The following is a 20,220-nucleotide window of genomic DNA, read 5'->3' as shown; positions in this document are numbered from 1 at the left end:
ACAAAGAAGTGTATTCAGCCTGAATTTTACTCCAGATTTGCTTTGTTAATGGCCTGAAGACCAATGGCAAGAAGTAGTCTACTGGCTCTAGCTCTTCTTGACCAGTCAAGGACTTCAGTAGTAGATGGTCAGTTTCAGTCACCTCCCATGACCAGATGGATGAAGAAAAAAAACCCTAGTGAGCATGAAAGGGGCTTTAGAAGCTAAGAAACAACACTTCTTTGCCCACAAGGCCATGAAGTATGCTCGTACACATAGGTATAATTAACTTGAGGGTTTATTACATTTTTGTTGGAGCAACTAATCAGAAGGAAGGGATGAAATAATGTCATATGGCACTCACTTTATAGGCATGTCTAAACTAGAAATCATAAATTAGTGTCTTAATTCACATTGGTTAAGCAAAGAGACCTATATCAAGTAAAATAACAGATGAGAAAAGGCCATTTGAATTTTTTCTTTTTGGAGGTCAGAAATATTTGGCATGTTTAGGGTTTTATACCTCTTTGTGCTCTCTGCCACTCTGTACAATCTACAGAAAACCAAAATGCTCCAACAGTGACAGCTATTCATCTTCACCAAGGTTATGTCTTAAAATGTCTACACCACCCTTCAGCTAAGCAAATGCTGTACATTTACAGGCAGCCTAACTTTTCCATGGGCCTCGCTCATAGTAATACAAAGGGAGTTTTTATCTATGAACTGCTGCAGATAAGGTTTAGTAAGGCATTTCTAATCTTCTGGCTTGCAGAGCCCTCCATGGCAACTGTTAACCAATTTAAACTCCTATTAATTGCAGCTGGCTTTGAGGGTAAAAATTGGGGATTTTTTGTTCAGTTCTACACTCACACTGACCTTCAATGCTGAGGTCCATGGAAGCTCTGTATGCAGTGCTAGTCCTTCATAGCTGACCACTGTTTGCAGCAAAAGCGGCTGCATCTAAAAGTTTAATGAATTTTAATGAAGACTTAATCTTAGTAATTAAGGCTAAAGACATAGCTGACTAGACCCATTTGATAAAACTATATTTTATTATCAGGCTTAAAAGACTTAAAATAAACAGATTGTAATACTGGTAGGCTTGGCTGCTACTGATTTCTGCAATATGTGCTAAACCATGACTTTCTTCATTCCTTTCCTTAATTTTTAAGGCTTCATTTTAAAGCTGGAATTGCTTTCTGTCTTGGATAAAACAGAAGAAACAAGATATGCAGATTAGGCTATTATTAGACATGTTCATTTGGGTAACAACCGTCCCTGGGATAACTCAAAAAACATTACAAAAGCTTCCAAGAGAACCTTCTGACATTTCTTAGGAGAGCATTATCAGCACATCACCCCTCCTGTCCCCTGAGAAAACAGTTCAGAATGTCCTAGAAGAAGAGTAACACCTGTCTATAGTTTCTCTCCTGGAAGAGAATTCACAGGCCAGTGAACAGGGCACTTTTCATGGATTTGCTAATCTTTACAAAAGATCTTGTTGCAGAAACTGGAGGGTAGTAAACCTATTTGGCAGCTCAATCCAAGCTAACTGAATTTTTCTCTTATTGCTTTCTGTATTACAGATAGGCGCCATTGAGATCAGCAGGAAATAATGTTGGTGACACCTCCCAGAAGTGTTAAATTTATTTCAAATTTGACTAGAAGAAACAGAGTTTGTAGCATAATATGAAGCTGCTATGAACTGCTGTGAATCAAACCCAATTAAGACTTTAGTACTGATGCTGCCTTTGTAACTCCCAAATATTTACTTGACTTGAATGGAAGACCTTGGAAGCTGGAGACAAAAATACAGAAAATAGGGAACTACAGAAAATATATTTTAGTTTCTTACCCAGGCTCTAGAAGACCTGATATTTAAAGGCAATCAAAACAAATACATACATTAAGCATGTCTATTTAGACATATCTTATACTTTTTTCTTGCTTCTGAGATCTGGGCATAGAAAAAAACATGGTATGAAAAGACACCGAGACAATAAGGCAGTAAATTTCATACATACTTTCATACAGGTGGGTTGGATTGTTTTGTTTCAAGGAAAGCCTTGTTAGACTGTTTGGGTTATGCATACTCAATATCCCCACATGTCAACACCTTTAGATGCCATGCACAAAACTTGGCATTTTAACATAGTGCTTGGAATTAGGTACCAGAGTCATTGAATCCAGGTAAGGGATGTCATACCCTGATGCCAAGCATGAAGCCATTCCAGTGAGGTGCTTCTTGAACCAAGATATATAAACAGAATCAGAATATTTTAAAGGGTTATATGCTCCTTTTTCATCTAATTGAAGCCATCTTGGTTAATGATCATCTAGGAAATAGCAGACTTAGCACTGTACTCAGAAACCAGAGGTCTCCTCTCTTGGGTTTAATGTGGAGCTGACACATGGCTAAAGAAGTTTCCTTGGTAAATATGCTACTGGGACACACTTGCCCTCTCTAGGCAAGATCTGCAACGTGGCGGCTTCAGAAAGCTCTTTTGCTAAAAGTCTATGTGACAACAAACAAAGAGTCTCTATCAAGGCAGGGGAAAAAAAAAAAAAAAAAAAAAAGAAAGAAAAAAAAAGGTGAGAGAGATAAAAACAAAGCAGCATACTAAATGAATCCACAAATCCACACTCCCCATATCTTCCTACTGCAAGACTGGATGTGGTGGCAGCAGGGACTGACTTGCCCTCCAACACTGCAGCATGCAAGGCAGGGACCTGACAAGCTGTACTGGGAGCCTTGTGTAAGACATTGTATCCCAGCCAGGGATCTTAAATAGACTGTGTATGTTCTCTGGGCCAGAGAAGCTCATATTTTATTAATGTAATCTGTAGTTTATAATATTTTGGGAAAAGGTAAATGTGTACATGGGTCAAGCAGTGGAATCCTGATCAGGAGACCATTGTACATCAAGGAGTCAGAGACCCATATCACAACTGACCTCATCAGGTGCAGGGCTGTGCTGCATTGCATTGCATGTCAGTGTCAGGACTGTGATACACTGCACAGGTCCCTTTAGACAGGACAAACACAGCCAGCACTGAGGAGCCTGCAGGTAGCTCCCAACCACTAAATCACTACTGCCAATTATGTTGCCTTGCATGGCCTTGCCCTTAACTAAAGTTCTGCCTTAAGTCATCATGCTAATGTCCTTTATAAACAGAATTATTTCTTGTAAGGAAATTGTATAGTAGCTTGAACAATCAAAAAGGAGGAACCTCTCTCCACATCTGGGATCTGTGAAACATACCATGGTAAAATCCACCTGGGGCCCAGTGCAAGATTTCTACTACCTGAAGTGACACAAGATTTATTTGCTATCTACATTCCTCTTTAAGACATTTGCTGCTGGGCATTTCTTCCTGAGATGCAGAAAAAGACTCTGTGACACCTCTCTTTGCCACCTCAGCCTCCACTCCCTTAGACAGAAAGAAGAGATCCCACTTTCACCCTTCACTATAGGGGGAACACTCAGCTATGCAACTCTTCTGCTGAGTCAAACTTACTGGGATGGGGAACCCACACTAGAATACCCACAACAAATGCCCCATCTTCCCTTAATCTGTTCAGCACATGAAGACCTCACAACCCTAAAGATGATCAGGTCCACTAAATGTTTTTTTGTCTGTTTCCAAGTAAGCAATGGCCAGAAGTATTATCCGGTTTATAGCACAGACTCTCCTCTCTCCATTTAGCTTTAAATTCTCTAGCCTGACTAATAAAGGCTTCCCACTTAGTGGAATACATAGCCATCTGCACCTATTAATAAAACACCATCAAAGATTTTTAAACATATTTAAGATTCAGTGATTTCACCAACCAACTCCTCAAGTTCTGAATCTAGCTGTCATGGGTTACTAAGAGAAATGGGTACCAAGCCACATTAATTAGGGCCAATCTACTTCAGACAGCGGTCTATTTCCTCATGTGTCTCAAAAACGACATGGAGAATGAGGACTGAAGGATGACATGGCAGTTCAATAACCAACCATCCTGCCAAGAGAACAACACTCTTAGACAAAGCAGAAAGGATGGAATGGGAAGAGGAGACTGAACACTGCTTTTTCTTCCATTCCATTCCCCCTAGAAATAGACTGAAATACATCACTGGACCTTTTAGCTGATCTTGGGATGCTACAACTCTAGCAGCAATGGGAATTGTGACCCCATCATGGGCTTCCATGTGCTGGAAGCCACATATCACTGTTTTAACCAACAACCAGGTAACAGATGCTCCCTGTTATCTCCCTACTACCCTCCCAGGAGCAGATAAAAAGGAGAACAACAGGGAGAGACTTTAGGGTTGGAAAATAATAAAAAAATAAAAGCAAAACTAGAATAGGTTTTATGAAGTAGTAGATTACTAATGATAACAGCGACTGAAATACAAATATATACAAATATGGAACCCACACTCTTCAGCTGGTAACTACCCTCTGACCAGAAAAGTCCCAAACTGGACTCAGCTGTAGATGGGGGTGTCTGAGTCCCAGTAGCAGTTCACAACAGCCTTGGAGCAGCCAAGCCAGTCCTACTTGGGAAAGCAGGAGAAGGTGACCTGTTTTCACAAATCCTGTTCTTCTCCAGCATGGAACCAAGAAAGAGCCATAGCAAACAGAACCCCAGTCAGTCAGCACACCACCCAGAAAAGCCAAAACTCTTTTGGGAGCCATCTTATACTGAGCACCACAGAAAGGAGCACTGTGGTTGGTTCATTTGCATTACCTGGCCCATCCTCTCATCCCCATAGCAACAGCTTCTGTCCCCAGTGTCAGGTAGCAGCAGCTGGGAGTTCCTGGGAGGTCTCAGGATGCAGGTGATTTTTTTATCTGGGTACTCTTTAACCCGGACATGACATCACAAAAACTTGTACATGTTGTTTGCAAAACGTTACGGCGGCGAAGTCACATGGAGAAGACAAACAGTTTACATGGTCTATGAGATGTGACATATTTACTTTGCACACGCACATGTAGGCAACTCAAGAGAATACAGTATTCTGTGATTAACTTCTGGGCTTTTTCTGGCTTTTAAAGTGTCAATGTGTACTTTCCCATTGATGGAAAGGAAGCAGGGACAGCATCCTTCAGATCCCATAAACTGCCTATGGTATAGTTGGTGAACCTGGAACCAATATACTAAGCAATTTCCTAGTCTTTTAAACCCAATAAAGTTTACAAAAATTAGATGGAAATGGCTACTATTACTTTTTTTCTTTTTTCCACATTTGTCAGCATTTGACTACTTGCTGCTCTCAAACCATCTCACAGCTGAATTACATTAGAGAATAATCTAATCCTTTTCAACCAAATTCCTTTCAAAATACTTGTGACCTTTCTTGAAGTTATTTTTAGCGAAAGCTGTACTGATGTTGTATATACATGACTTGGAGAAGTTTCCTGTTGCTTCCATGCTCAGGAATGTAAGTGCTGTTCTGTGTTACAGTAACAATCCTAATTGAAAACACAACTTCTTTAGGCCCAGCTGGGAGGAGCCCATCAAAATACATCAGCTGAGGTTTGACTGTTCTACCTTTCAGAAAGCTGCATAACATGCAGCAAAGGCAGCCTCATTTATTCTGCAAGCTTGGTGTCTTCCCGATGTCCCTGCAGCTTGCTGATCGCTGCCTGTGTAAACATTTAGAAAGCTGAAGAGACTCTGCAGTGATTTTGAAGCTGATAGAAACTTTTGGCTTGGGGTTTTGTTTTTGGGTTTTTGTTTTGGTTTTTTGTTTTTTTGTTTTATTTTTTTTATTTAGGCAATACCTAATGAAGATTCTTAGCCTTTCCAACACAAGTTGTACTGCTTCTGTTTTAAGTCTTTGTATTTACATCTCCATTTCTGTTTGGATGGAAAGAGCCGTCCAAATCTGTCCCAGCACTAGGTGGGACAGTGCTAAAGGCAGCACAGAAACTTGGTCCCAGAGTGCTGTCCCCGGAGCTCCAACACATCAAGCCCGGCCAAAACCTGCAGCCGGATTCGGCGGGCAACGGGACCAGGCGAGATTCTGCTTGCCCGCACGGTGCGCTCGCACTGCCAGATAACTTAGAAGCATCCTGGTGGCTAAAACCCATCTTAATACGCTGGCATCGCTTCTAACAGTACCGAACCCCCCCGAGTCCTGACTGAACCACGCTGCGCGCACCTGACTCGCCCCCCGCCCCACTCCGCGGCGCGGTGCCCGCCCACCCCCGGGCGGGACTCTGCAGGGCAGCAGCTGCGCAGGCGCCAGCAGCCGCGCAGGCGCATCGCCCCTGGGGGCGGCAGGAGGGGGACTGTCGGCTGCCAGCGCCTCCCCTCCCTGCCGGAGTAGGGCCGAGAGGCGGTCGGGTTGCACGGGGTGCGAAACGAGGCGAGGTGGGGCTGTGCTGGGGCGGGTTTGGCGCCGAGGTGGAGGGCGCAGGGCCGCGGGGCGAGCGCGGGGTCCTGCGGGAGTGGGGCGCGGTGACAGCGCGGTGGCGGGGGGTGCTGGAGCCGCCTCTCGCCTCCTGGGCGATCTCCGGGGGCTGCCGGCGTCTGGCCGGGCTCGCAGGGGGGCGGGCTGGTCCCGGAGAGACTGAGAGGGGATGGCAGCGCGACGGGGGCTGCGGGACGGCCTCCGGACAGCAGCGGAATCGCTGGGGGGGGTTGGTTTGTTTGTTTGCTTTTCTTCTTAAACTCGGCTACTTTGAGGAGCTGTGAAGTGGTGGGGGTCCCCGCTGGGTTGGTAAAATCACCGATTTGAGTTTGCAGTCCTTAACAATGAGCAAAAAGCAATATATCTAGGAAAACGTGAGCTCCGTACTCCCAGCAGTCATTTTCTGCTGTTTACCTTAGTTTATCCTGTCATAATTACTTTTGGTAAACCGGTATGGTCCAGAGTTAAAGGTGTAATCACATTACAATCCATTCTGGTTCTGTTGTATTAGCAATACTTATCCTTTTTAGCATCGGGAGGCTGCGTTGAGTTTATGTGACAAACTTAGAGTCGCAGGGGGGCTACAGGAGTGTCTTCTGCGGGAAGATGCCAGAAGTTTTTCCCATGTCTGATAGAGACAGGTCCCACTGTTCCAAGGCGGACCTTCTTCAGTGACAGTGGTAGCACCCTTGTGGTAACATACATAAAGGGAAAATACTGCTGCACGACAGTAGCTGGAAGAGAGAAGTGAGAATATGTGAGAGAAACAGCCCAACAGACACTAAGAGCAGTGAAGTAGGAGGGGGAGGGAGGGGGAGGGAGAGAGGGGATGCTCCAGGTGGCAGAGTAGAGATTCCCCATGGTCAAGACCATAATAAGGCAGATTTTCCCCCTGCAGCCAAAGGAGGCCCACAGTGGAACACATACTGACATGCAGTCTGTGGAGAACACCACACAGGAGCAGGTGGATGCATGGAAAGGAAGCTGTGACCCTTTGGGGAGGAGCCTATGCTGGAGCAGGTTCCCTGCAGGAATTGTGACCCTGTGGGGGACTGTTTCTGAAGGGGTGCACCCTGTGGAAAGACCCATGCTGGAACAGTTTCTGAACAACTGCAGCCCGTGGGAAGGACCTACTCTGGAGAAGTTTGTGGAGGACTTTCTGTAGTGGAATGGACTCCATGCTAGAAAGAGGGGAGGAGTATGAAAGAGGGAAGAGATGAAGAAGTTGGGAGTAAGAGAATTTATTTACAGGAGAAGGAAGGGGTAGAGGGAAGCTGCTTTTAGATTTATTCTTATTTCTCATCCTACTCTGATTTGATTGGTAACAAATTAATTTCCCTGAGTTAAGTCTTTTTAGCCTGTGATGATGATTGGTGAGTCATCTCTCCCTGTTCTTACCTTGTTGCACTAACCTTTCACTATTTTTTTCCCTTGTCCAGTTGAAGAGAGGGAGTGATAAGAGTGGCTTTGCTGGGCACCTAGCAGCGAGCCAAGCTCAATCCATCACAGGGGCTTGCCATTCATATTGATAATGTTGGGAAAACAAGCAAGGACTCCTTTCTTCTACCTTGTCTTCTTTTTTCTTTATCTTTCATGTGTGTGTGTTGAAGGTTTGTTTGGGGTGGTTGTTTTTTTATCTGTGTGGTTTATGGTGTAGAGTGCCTCTTCAGCGATGAGAATTGGAAAAATATGTCTTAGAATAGAGACATCAGGAAAATAGAGATGTAATTAGTTACAACTCAACAAAGTAGGCAGCTGGGTTAACCCATGCATGGGTTAAGTTTTGGGATGTTTGGTAGACATTGTATACCTGTTGAGACCGGTTCTTTTGACAAGGTTCTTTGCAATATGTTAGGTGAGGACTATCGTAATAATCTGCAAGACAATTATTCCCTTTTATAGTATTCCTGTATTATTTTTTGTTTCAGGAGGCAGGGAAATGAGAAAGAATTGCATTAATTTTTAATCACTTGATTTCTAATTCTGAAGTTAAGATCAGAAACTGGAAACAACTGTTCAACTGAGGATTCAGCCTTTCCCCTCTTCCTAGTGTGATATTTTATTTCTTTGTGGTACCTTTGGTTGTAAATGTCTAAAGTCTGGAAACAGAGGGATGAGGAAGTCTGTTAATAGCCTACAGACTCTGAACTTTAGGGGAGCAGATTTTCACTTACTCAGACAACGCTATGGTAGGACCCTACCAGAGGTATCTTTGAGGGGCTAAGGCCCTCAGGAAAGCTTGCAGAACTAAAGCACAGCGTCAAGTGCAAGGAAAGATCGTCCCAGTACTCAAGAAACCAGCTAGATTTATTGGAAGACTATACAGTGTACTCCAGTGCAAAATTGGCAGCATACAGAAGGCAGAAGTGGCAGCAGTGTACAGAGGCCCAGTTTAGAAATAGTGCTTGAGCATACAGTGGTGGTGTTAGTAAAGCCAGAGCTCAGTGCAAATGGAATCTTGCAAGGGATGTTAATGGCAACAAGAGGACCTTGTTACATTAATAGTAAATGTTGGAGAAGAAAAAGTGAGACGTTTTCATTTTGCTAAGAGAGATGGCCAGTGCCCTTGTAAGGTTGCTTTCTGCTAGTCTGCAAGAAAGTTGTGGAGATCTGCAATGACTGCAGAAAGGCAAGTGTTGTCCTGTTCTTGAAAAAGGCAAAAAGGTCAGCTTGGAGGACAACAGGCATGTCAACCTCACTTAAGTCTCTGGGAAAATCATGGAACACATTCCCTTGGAACACATTTCAAGGCATGAGGAGGAGGGGAATTTGTTTGACTAGAAGCTAGTTGATATTGTTAACAGTCCCTGGAAAGGCTGAGGAATGCATTCTTGTAGAAGTCATTTTTAAATGCAAGAAGGACAGGTATGACTAGGAGCAGTCAGCATGGATTTACGAAGAACAAATTATGTGTGCCTGATCAACCTCATTGCTTTCTACAATGAAGTTCCTTGTGCTGTGAACAAGAGAAGGGCAGTGAATGTTGTGTCCTTTAGGAAGACCTTTCATACAGTCTTACTACCATCTCCCTACCACTAGATTAGTGAAATACTGCCTAAGTGTCCAGTGTAGTCAAATGAAACCTGGCTGGCTGGTTAGGCCAAAAAGGTGATAATTGGTTGTGCAGGGTCTATCAGAGTGGCAAGTACTGGTATCCCACAGGCATCAGTAATGGTCCCAAATCTGGGTTGTGCCTTCATTGGTGACTGGGATGATGAGATGGAGGGCACTCAGCAATTTTTGGACAGCACTGACTTGTAGAACGCATTCAGAGCACTGATATGTAGGGTGCTCGTCAGGTGGACCTAGACACTTCAGAGACATGGAGTGACAGGAGCCTGTTGCAATTCAGCATGGAGCAATGCAACGTCTTGCATCTGGAATAAAACAGTTCCATGGACCATTACAGGAAAGGGCTGGCCACCTAAGAAGCAGGACTTCAGGAAGGGCTCTAGTGGCAGGTATTAGACCCCAAAATGAACACGAGAGCAGTGCAGTGTGGCTGTAAGGAAGGCCAGCTGCATCTTGTATGAGTAAGAATGTGACATCTATGACCATGATTGTTCCCCTCTCTCTGTGGCACTCATGAGACAGTGTGTGGAATGCTATACCCAGAATTTGGGCTCTCCAGTGTAAGGGACTGGGTTAGGGAACCGTTGTAGGGGACTGGAATTCTAATTCCTCTCATTGGATCCACTTAGTACTCCAGTAGAATTGGACTGCATGGAGCAGTGCTGATCCACCTTTGCAACCCCCTGAGCAAATCCTCAGTGTGGGAAGCCAGGTTTGTATCCCTCTGCTCAGCACTCAATAGGCCTCATATTGACATGTCCAGTTTTGAAACTCCTGGTATATGAAGGATACTGACCAGCAGGAATGAAATCAGGAGAGACCACTGAGATAGTGGGGTTGGGGCCCTTGCCCTGTAAGGAGGGATGGTGGGACCAGGGCTGGTTCAGCGGGGACAAAGGATATCTTTGGGGGCACCTGGCAGTAGCTCTGGCACCCATGGGAGGGGGATGAAGGGGATGCACCCAGGCTATTCACATGGCAAAAAAGTTCACAATAGGGATGACGAGAGAGCTTTTATCAATCAGAACAGCTCAATAAAGTGGAGTCTTCTCTGTTTTTGGAGGTTTCCAAGTCCTGGTGGACTTGAGCAACCTGGTGTGACCCCATGGCTGAACTTCCTCTGAACAGGAGACTGAGCTGGAGAAGTCCTTAGGTCTCTGCCAGCCTTAATTATCCACTGATCCTGTAAAATTTCCAGACATTCCATATGCACACATAAGTGTGTTTGCTAAGTGTGAATGCTGAAGAACTGTTCAGGTAGTATTTAAACTCATTACATTGCATTGATACTGCTATTGCATTGTAAATATACTGCAGACATTTAGTCTAGATTGATGGAAACTGAGGAATTGATTCTGGAGGGACCAGGAAGCAATAGACTTCTTCTTCTGTTTAGTATCTTTATGGATGATTTAGATGAGGGGATTGAGTCCATCATCAGCAAATGTGCAGATGACACCAAGCTGGGGGGGAGTGTGGATCAGCTGGAAGGCAGGAGGGCTCTGCAGAGAGACCTGGACAGACTGGAGAGTTGGGCTGATCCCAATGGGATGAGGTTCAACACAACAACCCCATGGGGAGCTCCAGGCTGGGCACAGAGTGGCAGAAAGGGACCTGGGAGTCTGGATTGCCAGGAAGCTGAAGAGGAGCCAGCAGTGTGCCCAGGTGGCCAAGAAGGCCAATGGCATCCTAGGCTGGCTCAGGAACAGCGTGGCCAGCAGGTCCAGGGAAGGGATTCTGCCCCTGTGCTCAGCCCTGGTGAGGCCACAGCTTGAGTCCTGTGTCCAGTTCTGGGCCCCTCAGCTCAGGAAGGAGATTGAGGTGCTGGAGCAGGTCCAGAGAAGAGCAAGGAGGCTGTGAAGGGATCCAGCAGAATTGCTGTGAGGAAGGGCTGAGGGAGCTGGGGGTGTTAAGGCTGGAGAAGAGGAGGCTCAGGGGAGACCTCATCACTCTCTACAACTCCCTGAAAGGAGGTTGGAGCCAGGGGGGGGTTGGGCTCTTTTCCCAGGCAACTCTCAGCAAGACAAGAGGGCAGGGTCTCAAGTTGTGCCAGGGGAGGGTTAGGTTGGAGATGAGAAAGAATTTCTTTCTGGAGAGGGTGATCAGACATTGGAATGGGCTGCCCAGGGAAGTAGTGGATTCTCCGTGTCAGGAGATATTTCAAAAGAGCCTGGATGTGGCACTCAGTGCCATGGGCTGGGAACATGGTGGTAGTGGTTCAAGAGTTGGACTTGATGATCTCTGAGGTCCCTTCCAGCCCAGACGATTCTGTGATAATCTGCCTGGAGTAACTAGAATTGAGCTTCCATTGAAAATATCTTCTGTACTTTCTCTAGCATAGTTTCTGCTTTTAATATGAGTAATAAGAACGTTGTGCTGGTAGAAAGCATATAATGACAGTGTGTTGGTGTCAAAACTACCCAGGAAGGAACCTCACATAATCTTGCTGCTTGCTAGGTAGAACTGGAGGGGGCTGTTTTGTGTGACTCAGTTGGAATATAGAAATTGGTTGAATGCATCTAGATCCACTGGATTATGCAGCAGTAATTACTATTTCAGCAGATCTAGATTTGTCTGGAATTGTTTGCTATAGCAATCATATTTATTTTTTTAAAAAAGGAAGATGTCAGCCCTAGTTTAATAGGTGTTCATTCATTGTATGGACACTTACTCTCTTAACATACAATTCTGTCTATTCTAAAATAATGTAAGTCCATGCTGGCATACTTCTGAGTGCAGTTAGCAGGTTTTTTGGTTTGGTTTGTTGTTTGTTTGTTTGGGTTTTTCCCGTCCTAAACCTTCAGAAATGTAATTCAGAAGTATATGGGAATACTTTGCTATTTAACTGCCAGGAATTTATGTTCATTGTGGTTATAACTATTAATTTTGAGTTTTCCTACTCTGAATGGTAATTGTGATACATGCTGCATTTGCCTGTTTCGAGAGTTTAATTCTGTCTTACTGAAAATAAATGGCAAGATTCTGAACACTGCTGTGCTACATGTTAAGCTAATTTTTTATTTCTCTCCATAAGCTGGTTTCTGTGTGCTAGTGGGTGCTTCCCCCAACTTCAGGGTTGTTTTTTTTTGTCAAGTGTTCCAGCCCCTAACTGCAGTTACCATTTACAGTCTCACAGGCGGTTGTTTGTTTTGCTTCTATTTCTGTATGAAATAAGTGGAAGATTTATGGAAAATTTTGCCACTCCGCTTGAGCTGTTCCATTTTAAAGTCAATGGGAGATACTTAAAATGCTCTCAACAATCAGTGCATTCAGAGTTCCTATACTCTGTATCATATGGAACTGTATATTTGCTCTAAGAATTGTTGGTCAACTATTCTTTGTGTGAAAGTATTCAGCATTTCCTGATTTTAAGCCTATAAAGCAAGGTGTTATGCTGGGCTTAGGAGAGGGAAGAAAATGCTTTAATGCTTACATCTGCTGCTAAGTGCTACATAATCTTGGTTTTTTGTTCTGGCTAGTTGCATGCTTTCTTTCCTAGTCCTAAGTATATTTTCTTAATCTCTCATACAGAGTCAGAGTTAGTGCCATATGACGGAGCCAAAATGTTGGAGGACATCAAGAAGCGGTTTGAATTTCCTAATGTGGTTATTCAGTCACAGGTAATGTTTTTTCAAGAAATTGAACAAATCGAATTGTCTGTAGAAACTTTTGTTTCAAAGGTCTGCTGCCTGATTGGAAAAAAGTGATAAGGAAGACTTCTTTTCCCTGTAGGGGAGAGTGCAGGCAGGAGGAAGAGGGGTTGATTTAAATGCAGAAAACCATAGAAGCAGAGTTATCTTAGGTTGCAAACAAATGTTAATTGCCCTCGCTGTAATCCAAACATTGTACATAATTGCCAATGACGGTAGAGCCTCTGCAGGAAAATCAGAAACTTTCCAGGACTAGAAGGTTTAAGTGGGGCCAGATGTTTTTTAGTGACCTTGTGATCCTGAGGGACTCCGAGAGGTACAGATGTCATGTGTGGGGTCGAAATACTTGACAGTACTTCATAGAACTGTCTTGAGGATTGATCTGTTTTCTTCCTGTTGATGAGAACTAATGAACTACTGCAGTCTTGTCTGTCATCAAAGAGTAACTGTATACAGCTCCACTGTGTTCAGCAGACCAATCCCCTTTATTTTAAGATCTGTGTATTGGCTCCTGAAAATGTTCATGTGAAATTTTCTTATGTGCATAGATTGTTTATCATAGTACTTTTAAGGGCCAGGAAGGAAGAAAGTAATAGGCTATGTTTAAAAAACACTTTCCTTGCTTTTGTTATTTCTCATTTCAGTATTAAAATTTTATCTCTTTGGTTGTGATATCACTGCTAACCTCTGCTTTCTTCCTCTTCCTGTTTTGTATTCAGGGTTAAATATATAGTAATTTGTTTGATAGATTAAGTAGAGCTAATGCAGTCCATGCAACCTGATGTCTCTGTTGACTGTTCTGTTCGGCACACTCTACAGTTAAGTTTCAAAGAGAGATGCACAAGTCCTCTTGTGATCAGCTTTGCACTTAGGAGAGGACATCATATCCCTGAAAGCTAGAGTTTGTCTAAGGTCTAGCGAAGTGTCTTGTGCTGAAGAAGAGTTTAAATTGCTGCTAGCCTGGATTGGTCGGGCTCAGCATCTTTGAACCAGTTCATTTTCCTTCAGTGCAGAAGAATTCACCCATGGTACAAGTATTTCTGAAATGTCTTGGCTCATTACTACAGCTGCACATCATTAAGAGCTGCTGAGTTGCTTTGGTTGTTTTGCTAGTTTCCTCTTCCGTTCTGTGACCTCTGAAAATCAGGCTGCAATGTTCAAACTGTTATCAGGCCCAGGATTCAACGTTGTGACAGATGTCGTCTTCTCTTTCTGGGACCAACCAAGACATCTGCTCCGCAGAGCATGTAACCTGCATAGACAAGGATCAGTGAAGTGAGGAACTTGAGGATAGTTTCATAGGTCAAAAAGTTTTACTGGTGAATCAAGTTCTTGGAATGCAGCGGGCTAATCAACATTTTTACTTTCCTGTGTCGCTCACTGCAAAAGCTACTTTTTATTGATAAGCATTTTTTCCAGTGTAAAGAAGGTGTTATAAGGATATGAGTATGAATTAATTTCTGAAATTCCTTATAATCAGGAAAAAGAAAAAATACTAGAAGAATCACTTGGTAAAAGCACTAAAAAAGATCAAATCCTGCTGTTGTTGCTCTTGCAGTGGGATAACTGCAGAGAAACAGATAAGACTATCTGACTTTATTCCATATCCTATTTCTGTTTGCAAGGGAGTAAAATTCCCAAATAATAAACTGTCTTTTTAAATCAAATATTTTAGAGTACATATCCAAACCTTTGAAAGACATAATCCTTGCAGTGGAGGAAGATGCAAACTGTCATCTTTCCTTGAAATATGAATTGTTATTTGACAGTGCTACTGTTTGTTATGTCAGGCTAGCAAATAGTGTCTAAATGAAGTCTAAATAAATATTCAGAGGGGAAAGAACCTAAAAACATTTAAAATAATTTGTTCCTGTTTCTTTATACACTAATAAAAGAGAGATGCTGCTTTCCTGGTTCATTTTTTCCAGAAGTTAGGATCTGTCTTTTACCACAGAAGAGTTGATGCAGCCAGATGGGGGCTACATTGATAATCTGAAACATTTTTTTCCTCTTACTGTAAAAAGGTGTCTGTCTCACAGAAATTGTATGCTCTGTGGCAGTACCAACGATAATGGAACAAGATAGAGTAAGGCATTAGAGGAGGGTCAGAAAATAAAAGCGTGGATTCAAACACCCTTGAGCCTTTGAGGGTAATTGGAGGTAGTTCAGTAATTCAGTCCACATTTAGACTTTTAAAGGCAGTTTGAGGAAATCAGGCATTCTAATAGAAAAAGGCACTTAATCTTAAACCTGAAATCATCAAACATATCCTGTTTTTTTAGAACTGAAGTGGGGTTTTTTTGTTTATGGTTTTTTTGTTTGTTTGTTTGTTTTGTTTGTTTTTGGTTTTGGGTTTTTTTGGAAAAACTTGAAAATATAAATCCTGTTCATGATCTCTGCCAAATAATAGCTTTATGAGGAATACTGTAAATTTGAAATGCCTTTTTCAAAGTAAACAAAAGATTTCTGGCAGTAGGTATGCTAGGCAGTATGTAAAATATTTTAGAGTATGATAGTATGTTTATCATCAGTGTTCAGCAAAACTTAAAATACAAAAATGTGGGCAAGTTACTTAGCTTTTATGTGTTCTACTTCCTCTCTTGATTTTCTTAGTTACTACTCTTTAAAGTAAGGGATTTAGTAATTACCAGTGCTGTTTAGTACACTAAGATCTGTAGAACAGTGGAATTGTATATGTCTATTACCATTATTCATTGAATTATCTGCAATTCCTGAGGACATATTTGATTCCTATCTTGTAAGAAGTTCTATGCAAAGAGATGCTTGCATCTACATGGAGCCCTATGGAAGTTTCCTTCTTTTCTGCCTCAGGGTAACAGTAAAAAGTAGTATGCCTGCTTTATGGAGATTTTTAGCCTTAAAATGTATTTCAGCCTCTATACCAGTATGTCTGGCATTTTTAATCTAATCAAAATGATTGAGTACAGCAGCAGTGCAAATTCTTCCTAATGGAGAATTGAAAAACAATGCTTGATCTGCACGTATCTTCTTTCTTTTTCTCTTTGAGGCGGTGAGTCATCTGATTGCTGCAGTACTGAAAGAAAATGTCTCTTCACAGAAGATCAGACAGGCGTCTGACAAGGTCTGTGCCATTTGTTCACTTGTGTCTCCTCTCGCATCCATATGTGCTTGTTTTTCCCTGATTTACCATTCTCCATTTTAATAAATCCTAGAAGTTAAGTAAGGTAGTTAGCGACGTGTCTGTGCGTAGAGGCAGACACTATAGTTTCTGGAATTAGAAGAGTGGTTTTACCTCCATCAGAAGTCTTAATGGCAGAAGTCTGAATTGTGCAGAATACCAACATTCGCCTGTGCTCACTTCAGGAGAGTTTTATTTGAGTTTATTTGTTACTGCAAGTGAAGTGTCATTGGTGAGTGATCGACACAAATTTATTAGTATAGAAATAAGCAAAAATTATTGATTTTTTTTTTAATTTTTCCTCACAGTCTGAAGTTGTAAACAACCTCCATGTCCTAGCCTAGCAAAATCAAATGTAGATAGTGCTGAGTTTTGATGTGAGAGACAGGTGGAGGTGTGTATTTTCTCTAACAGAAGTTTTCTAACAGCCCTGTTCATATTCATGTTCCCAACTGGTGTTCTGCTTTGAGCTACAAAGCTAACTCTTCTCATTTGCCACCCCATGAAGGTATTAAAGTGAAACACAGCAACAACTTCTAAAACACAAAGCAAAACTTTGCACTGCTTTGACGTTACAGGGACCCTCTTCATAGGGGAGCATTTTGCAGTGCTCAGTTTTTTAAAAACATTTTCTTCATTTGGAGCTATGAAGTCAGCAAACTAACCTATGAGTGCAAATTTAGCATGAAAACAGCAGCAATTTTGATGAATGCTGTGAAATCTTAGTGCTTTCAGCAAATGGAGATCATGCTGTCTGCTATATGCCTTGCTGTAGACATAGCTTGACATAGCAGTCCCTGAGTTGTCTCCAGTTACATCTTGATCTTTTTAAGGAAAGTGAAATTGATGGTACCTGCATAGGCACAGCTGAAAAATTTGTATGCCTTAATTTTTCTCAAATGCATAGGCGGCAGGGGGCATAAAAGCGGGAACTGTTCTGGGAAAGGCCTTTATTGACGTAAGATCTGTACCCCAGCTTTATCTCTTGTGCTTTCTAAGACTTCAGAGAAGCTGTTGAGCTGTTTTTTATTTAAAAGTGTGCTTGAGATGAATGAAGAAAAAAATCAGTGCCAGCCTTCTCATTGCTTGTGTCTCATGCTTTTGACTTCAGACTCCTGCTCTGAACCTGCTCTGGGAGAAGTGCTGCAGTGAGGATGTTGCCTTGCGAACAGCCTGCTCTGAAGGCTTGGTGGCACTTGTTGCAGAGGAACATGCTGAGCTTGATTATGTTCTTCATGGAGCTCTCAACCTAATTCCCTCAGCAAGGTAGTATTTGGTTGCCTGATTTTGTGTCTTTTGACAGCTTGTCGTCAGTCCTTGCTTTTTACCTTTTAAGTACAGGGAAAGAGGAAAGGTTCAATAAATGACACTATCTTCAAATAAGTTGTTGTATTTACGACTGCCATTGCCTTGCCAGTCCACTGAAGATTGTTGCTTCCTTCTTGGTAGTGTGACAGTGTGGGTTTGACTTAAGAACTCATAGTGCATATCCTATGCACATAACCTAAATTTGCTAGCAGATCAGACTAACACTGAGTGTTGATCTGTGGAACCTCAGAAATCAATGCAATGCCCCATTTTGTTGCTTCTGTCATGGGACAGGGGAAAAAAATTGCAGAAATTTCCATTATTGAGGAGAGAAATAACTTCATAATCAGTTTGTCCAAATAACTAATTGCTAAATGGAGTCACCGTAAGACTGGGTGGGGATTAGGAATAATGAGTTTTGTTTCCTTGTCTGCTGAGGAAGAAATCACACAACAAGATGTCCAAACTCGATGAGTGACAATCAGGTGTACTCAGGAATTGATGGACTACAAAAAGCTTTAAAAGGAGTGTAGATGTTTGTTTTCCAGATGACTGCTTTGCATGTCCACAATGGAGAAGCAGATGACCAGGGGTCTGGAGCACCTCTGCTACGAAGATGGGCTGGGAGAGTTGGAGCTGTTCAGCCTGGAGAAGAGCAGGCTCTGGGGGGGCCTTAGAGAACCTTCCAGTCCATGAAGGGCCTACAGGAAAGTTGGGGAGGGGCTTTTCACCAGAGAGAGTAGTGACAGGACAAGGGGTAATGGTTTTAAACTGAAAGGGGATAGATTTAGGTTAGATATTAGGAAAACATTCTTCATCATGAGAGTGGCAGGATACTGGAAGAGGTTGCCTAGAGAAGTTGTTGATGCCCTACCCTGGAAGTGTTTAAGGTCAAGTTGGATGAGGCTTTGTAACCTAGCTCTGCAGCTGCTTCATCTTAGAAAATTCTGCATGTGAAATGCCTGGATCTTAAAATGGTGTTTTGAGCTAGACTGTCTGTGCAGTGGAGGAAAAAGACTCTGTGCATAAAATTTTTAAGTGGGAAGTCAAATTATGGTTGGTAGGATGTTTCTCTTATAAAGTTCCTTGGACTATCTATTTCTCTTCTGATTTTTGGCAAATGAGTGGTTTTCTGCACTAAGCCTTCTTATTTGCTTTTGGAGAATGTTAAGAGTTTTTAGCCAAGGTAGAAATGCCACACTGGTGATGTATTATACTGGTGGACTCAGGATAGAGGTTGCAAGAACCGTGGTTCAAGACATGTTTTTCACTCCTTGTAAGCTCCACACAGTCAGCTTCATGCTGAGGTTTCACATGGTCAGGCTGAGCCAAAGGTAATTTTCGGTGTGAGTATACCAGTTAAATACTTAAGAAATAAGGTATTTTTAAAAAGGCTGTTTCCTTGTGACTTGTTTACAGCTGGAATCTTGCTGTCAGGATGCTGATTCTGTTCTCAAATTGCAGTAGGTAGTTATGATCCCTAGGAAGGGTTTTCTAAATATGTTTTATGAGAAATTCCTGCAAACCGTTGTCCTTCAAATGATGAAATTTTACTGGTTCAGTTTGAGTTTTAAGAGAGGAATCTCCATTGGTACCTAAGAAGTAAAAGCACATGTTCTTAGACTGAGCAGCTGAGTCCTGTGGGATAAGATGGAGGAAAAGTTTCATTAGCTGTGGATAGCAGATGAAGAAATGTGAAATTCTGATTTTAGTTACCATTTTGTTACAGTATCAGAGTTTAGTAAGGAAATGAAAGTGATTACAATTTTGTAGTTTAGAAAATCAAAACTTTTAAATGGGATATTTAGTATTGAGCTAACCTTAAAAAACAAATCAGAGTTACATGTTGAAAGGGCTTGGGTCTGCCCTGTTTCTACACCATCCTTACATTTTCCCATGTGTGAAATTAGAATATATTACTGATTGCTATAGTAAATGCTGGCAAATTACCCAATAACTTTTTATATTTGGTTTCTTCTCTCTTTACCTGCCCCCAGGCTGCCACAACTCAAACCACATCCACTGTGGATTGCAAAGCAGTGTTTATATAGCTTAACCACAGAAGTTTGTAGTTAAACAGCCTTGTGAGCTGTTTAAACTGACAATTTCAGGTTCATTTGTTTCAGTGCTGATACTATTTTTTTTGACCTTTTTAGAATTGTAGCCTACTGTTCCTTGTCCAGTTCCCTGCCAGATTGTCATCCAGGTTTGCTCTGCTGTTTTGCACTGCTTGTTACACAGTTTCTCTAAAATAAAGAAAATTAGAATCTAGTTGCCAGTGGCGACCAGCAGAAGGGCACTTGCAAGCGTATACCTGTTTTTTAATAGAAATTGCTTAAATTTGTTCAGACTTTTAGCTTTAGCTTTAAAGTATAAACATATGCATGTCTGTGAGAGTCTGATCTCTCTGATTTGAAATTGTGTCACAAGAACGATTTTAAAGTGAATAGCCCTGGCTGGAGTGGAGGAACTGAACTGGCCAGAGCTGAGCAGGGGGTGACACACAGAAAGAGATAAGAACTAAGAACTAGTGGATGTGTGGAGACTACTCCCCTTTTTTGAGGGCCTGCAATGCTGGGACATCTGCAGTTTCTCTCCCTCCCTCTTTCTCTCTCTCTCATTCTTTCTTCCCACTTTCTTA

General features: G+C 42.3%; 1 protein-coding gene across 2 annotated transcripts in view; it reads left to right on the top strand.

The window, feature by feature from the left end:
- Window positions 1-6,243: 6,243 nt before the first annotated feature.
- The window catches only part of FOCAD (focadhesin), a 98,845-nt gene continuing 84,868 nt past the window's right edge, over window positions 6,244-20,220 (top strand). Inside the window, exons 1-4 of one of the 2 annotated variants that reach the window (XM_030467661.1) lie at window positions 6,244-6,332; window positions 12,993-13,081; window positions 16,140-16,214; window positions 17,383-17,537. In XM_030467661.1, the coding sequence (XP_030323521.1) occupies window positions 13,025-13,081; window positions 16,140-16,214; window positions 17,383-17,537 (287 nt within the window). In that variant the 5' untranslated portion in view covers window positions 6,244-6,332; window positions 12,993-13,024. Of the gene's footprint in view, window positions 6,350-12,992; window positions 13,082-16,139; window positions 16,215-17,382; window positions 17,538-20,220 lie in introns of both variants that reach the window. The other variant, XM_030467660.1, reaches the window with a different exon arrangement.

The sequence above is a fragment of the Calypte anna genome, chromosome Z, assembly GCF_003957555.1.
Source record: "Calypte anna isolate BGI_N300 chromosome Z, bCalAnn1_v1.p, whole genome shotgun sequence".
In the NCBI taxonomy this organism is placed as follows: Eukaryota; Metazoa; Chordata; class Aves; order Apodiformes; family Trochilidae; genus Calypte; species Calypte anna.
The sequence above is the reverse complement of the archived record's forward strand: the minus strand, read 5'-3'. Positions and strand labels throughout refer to the sequence as shown.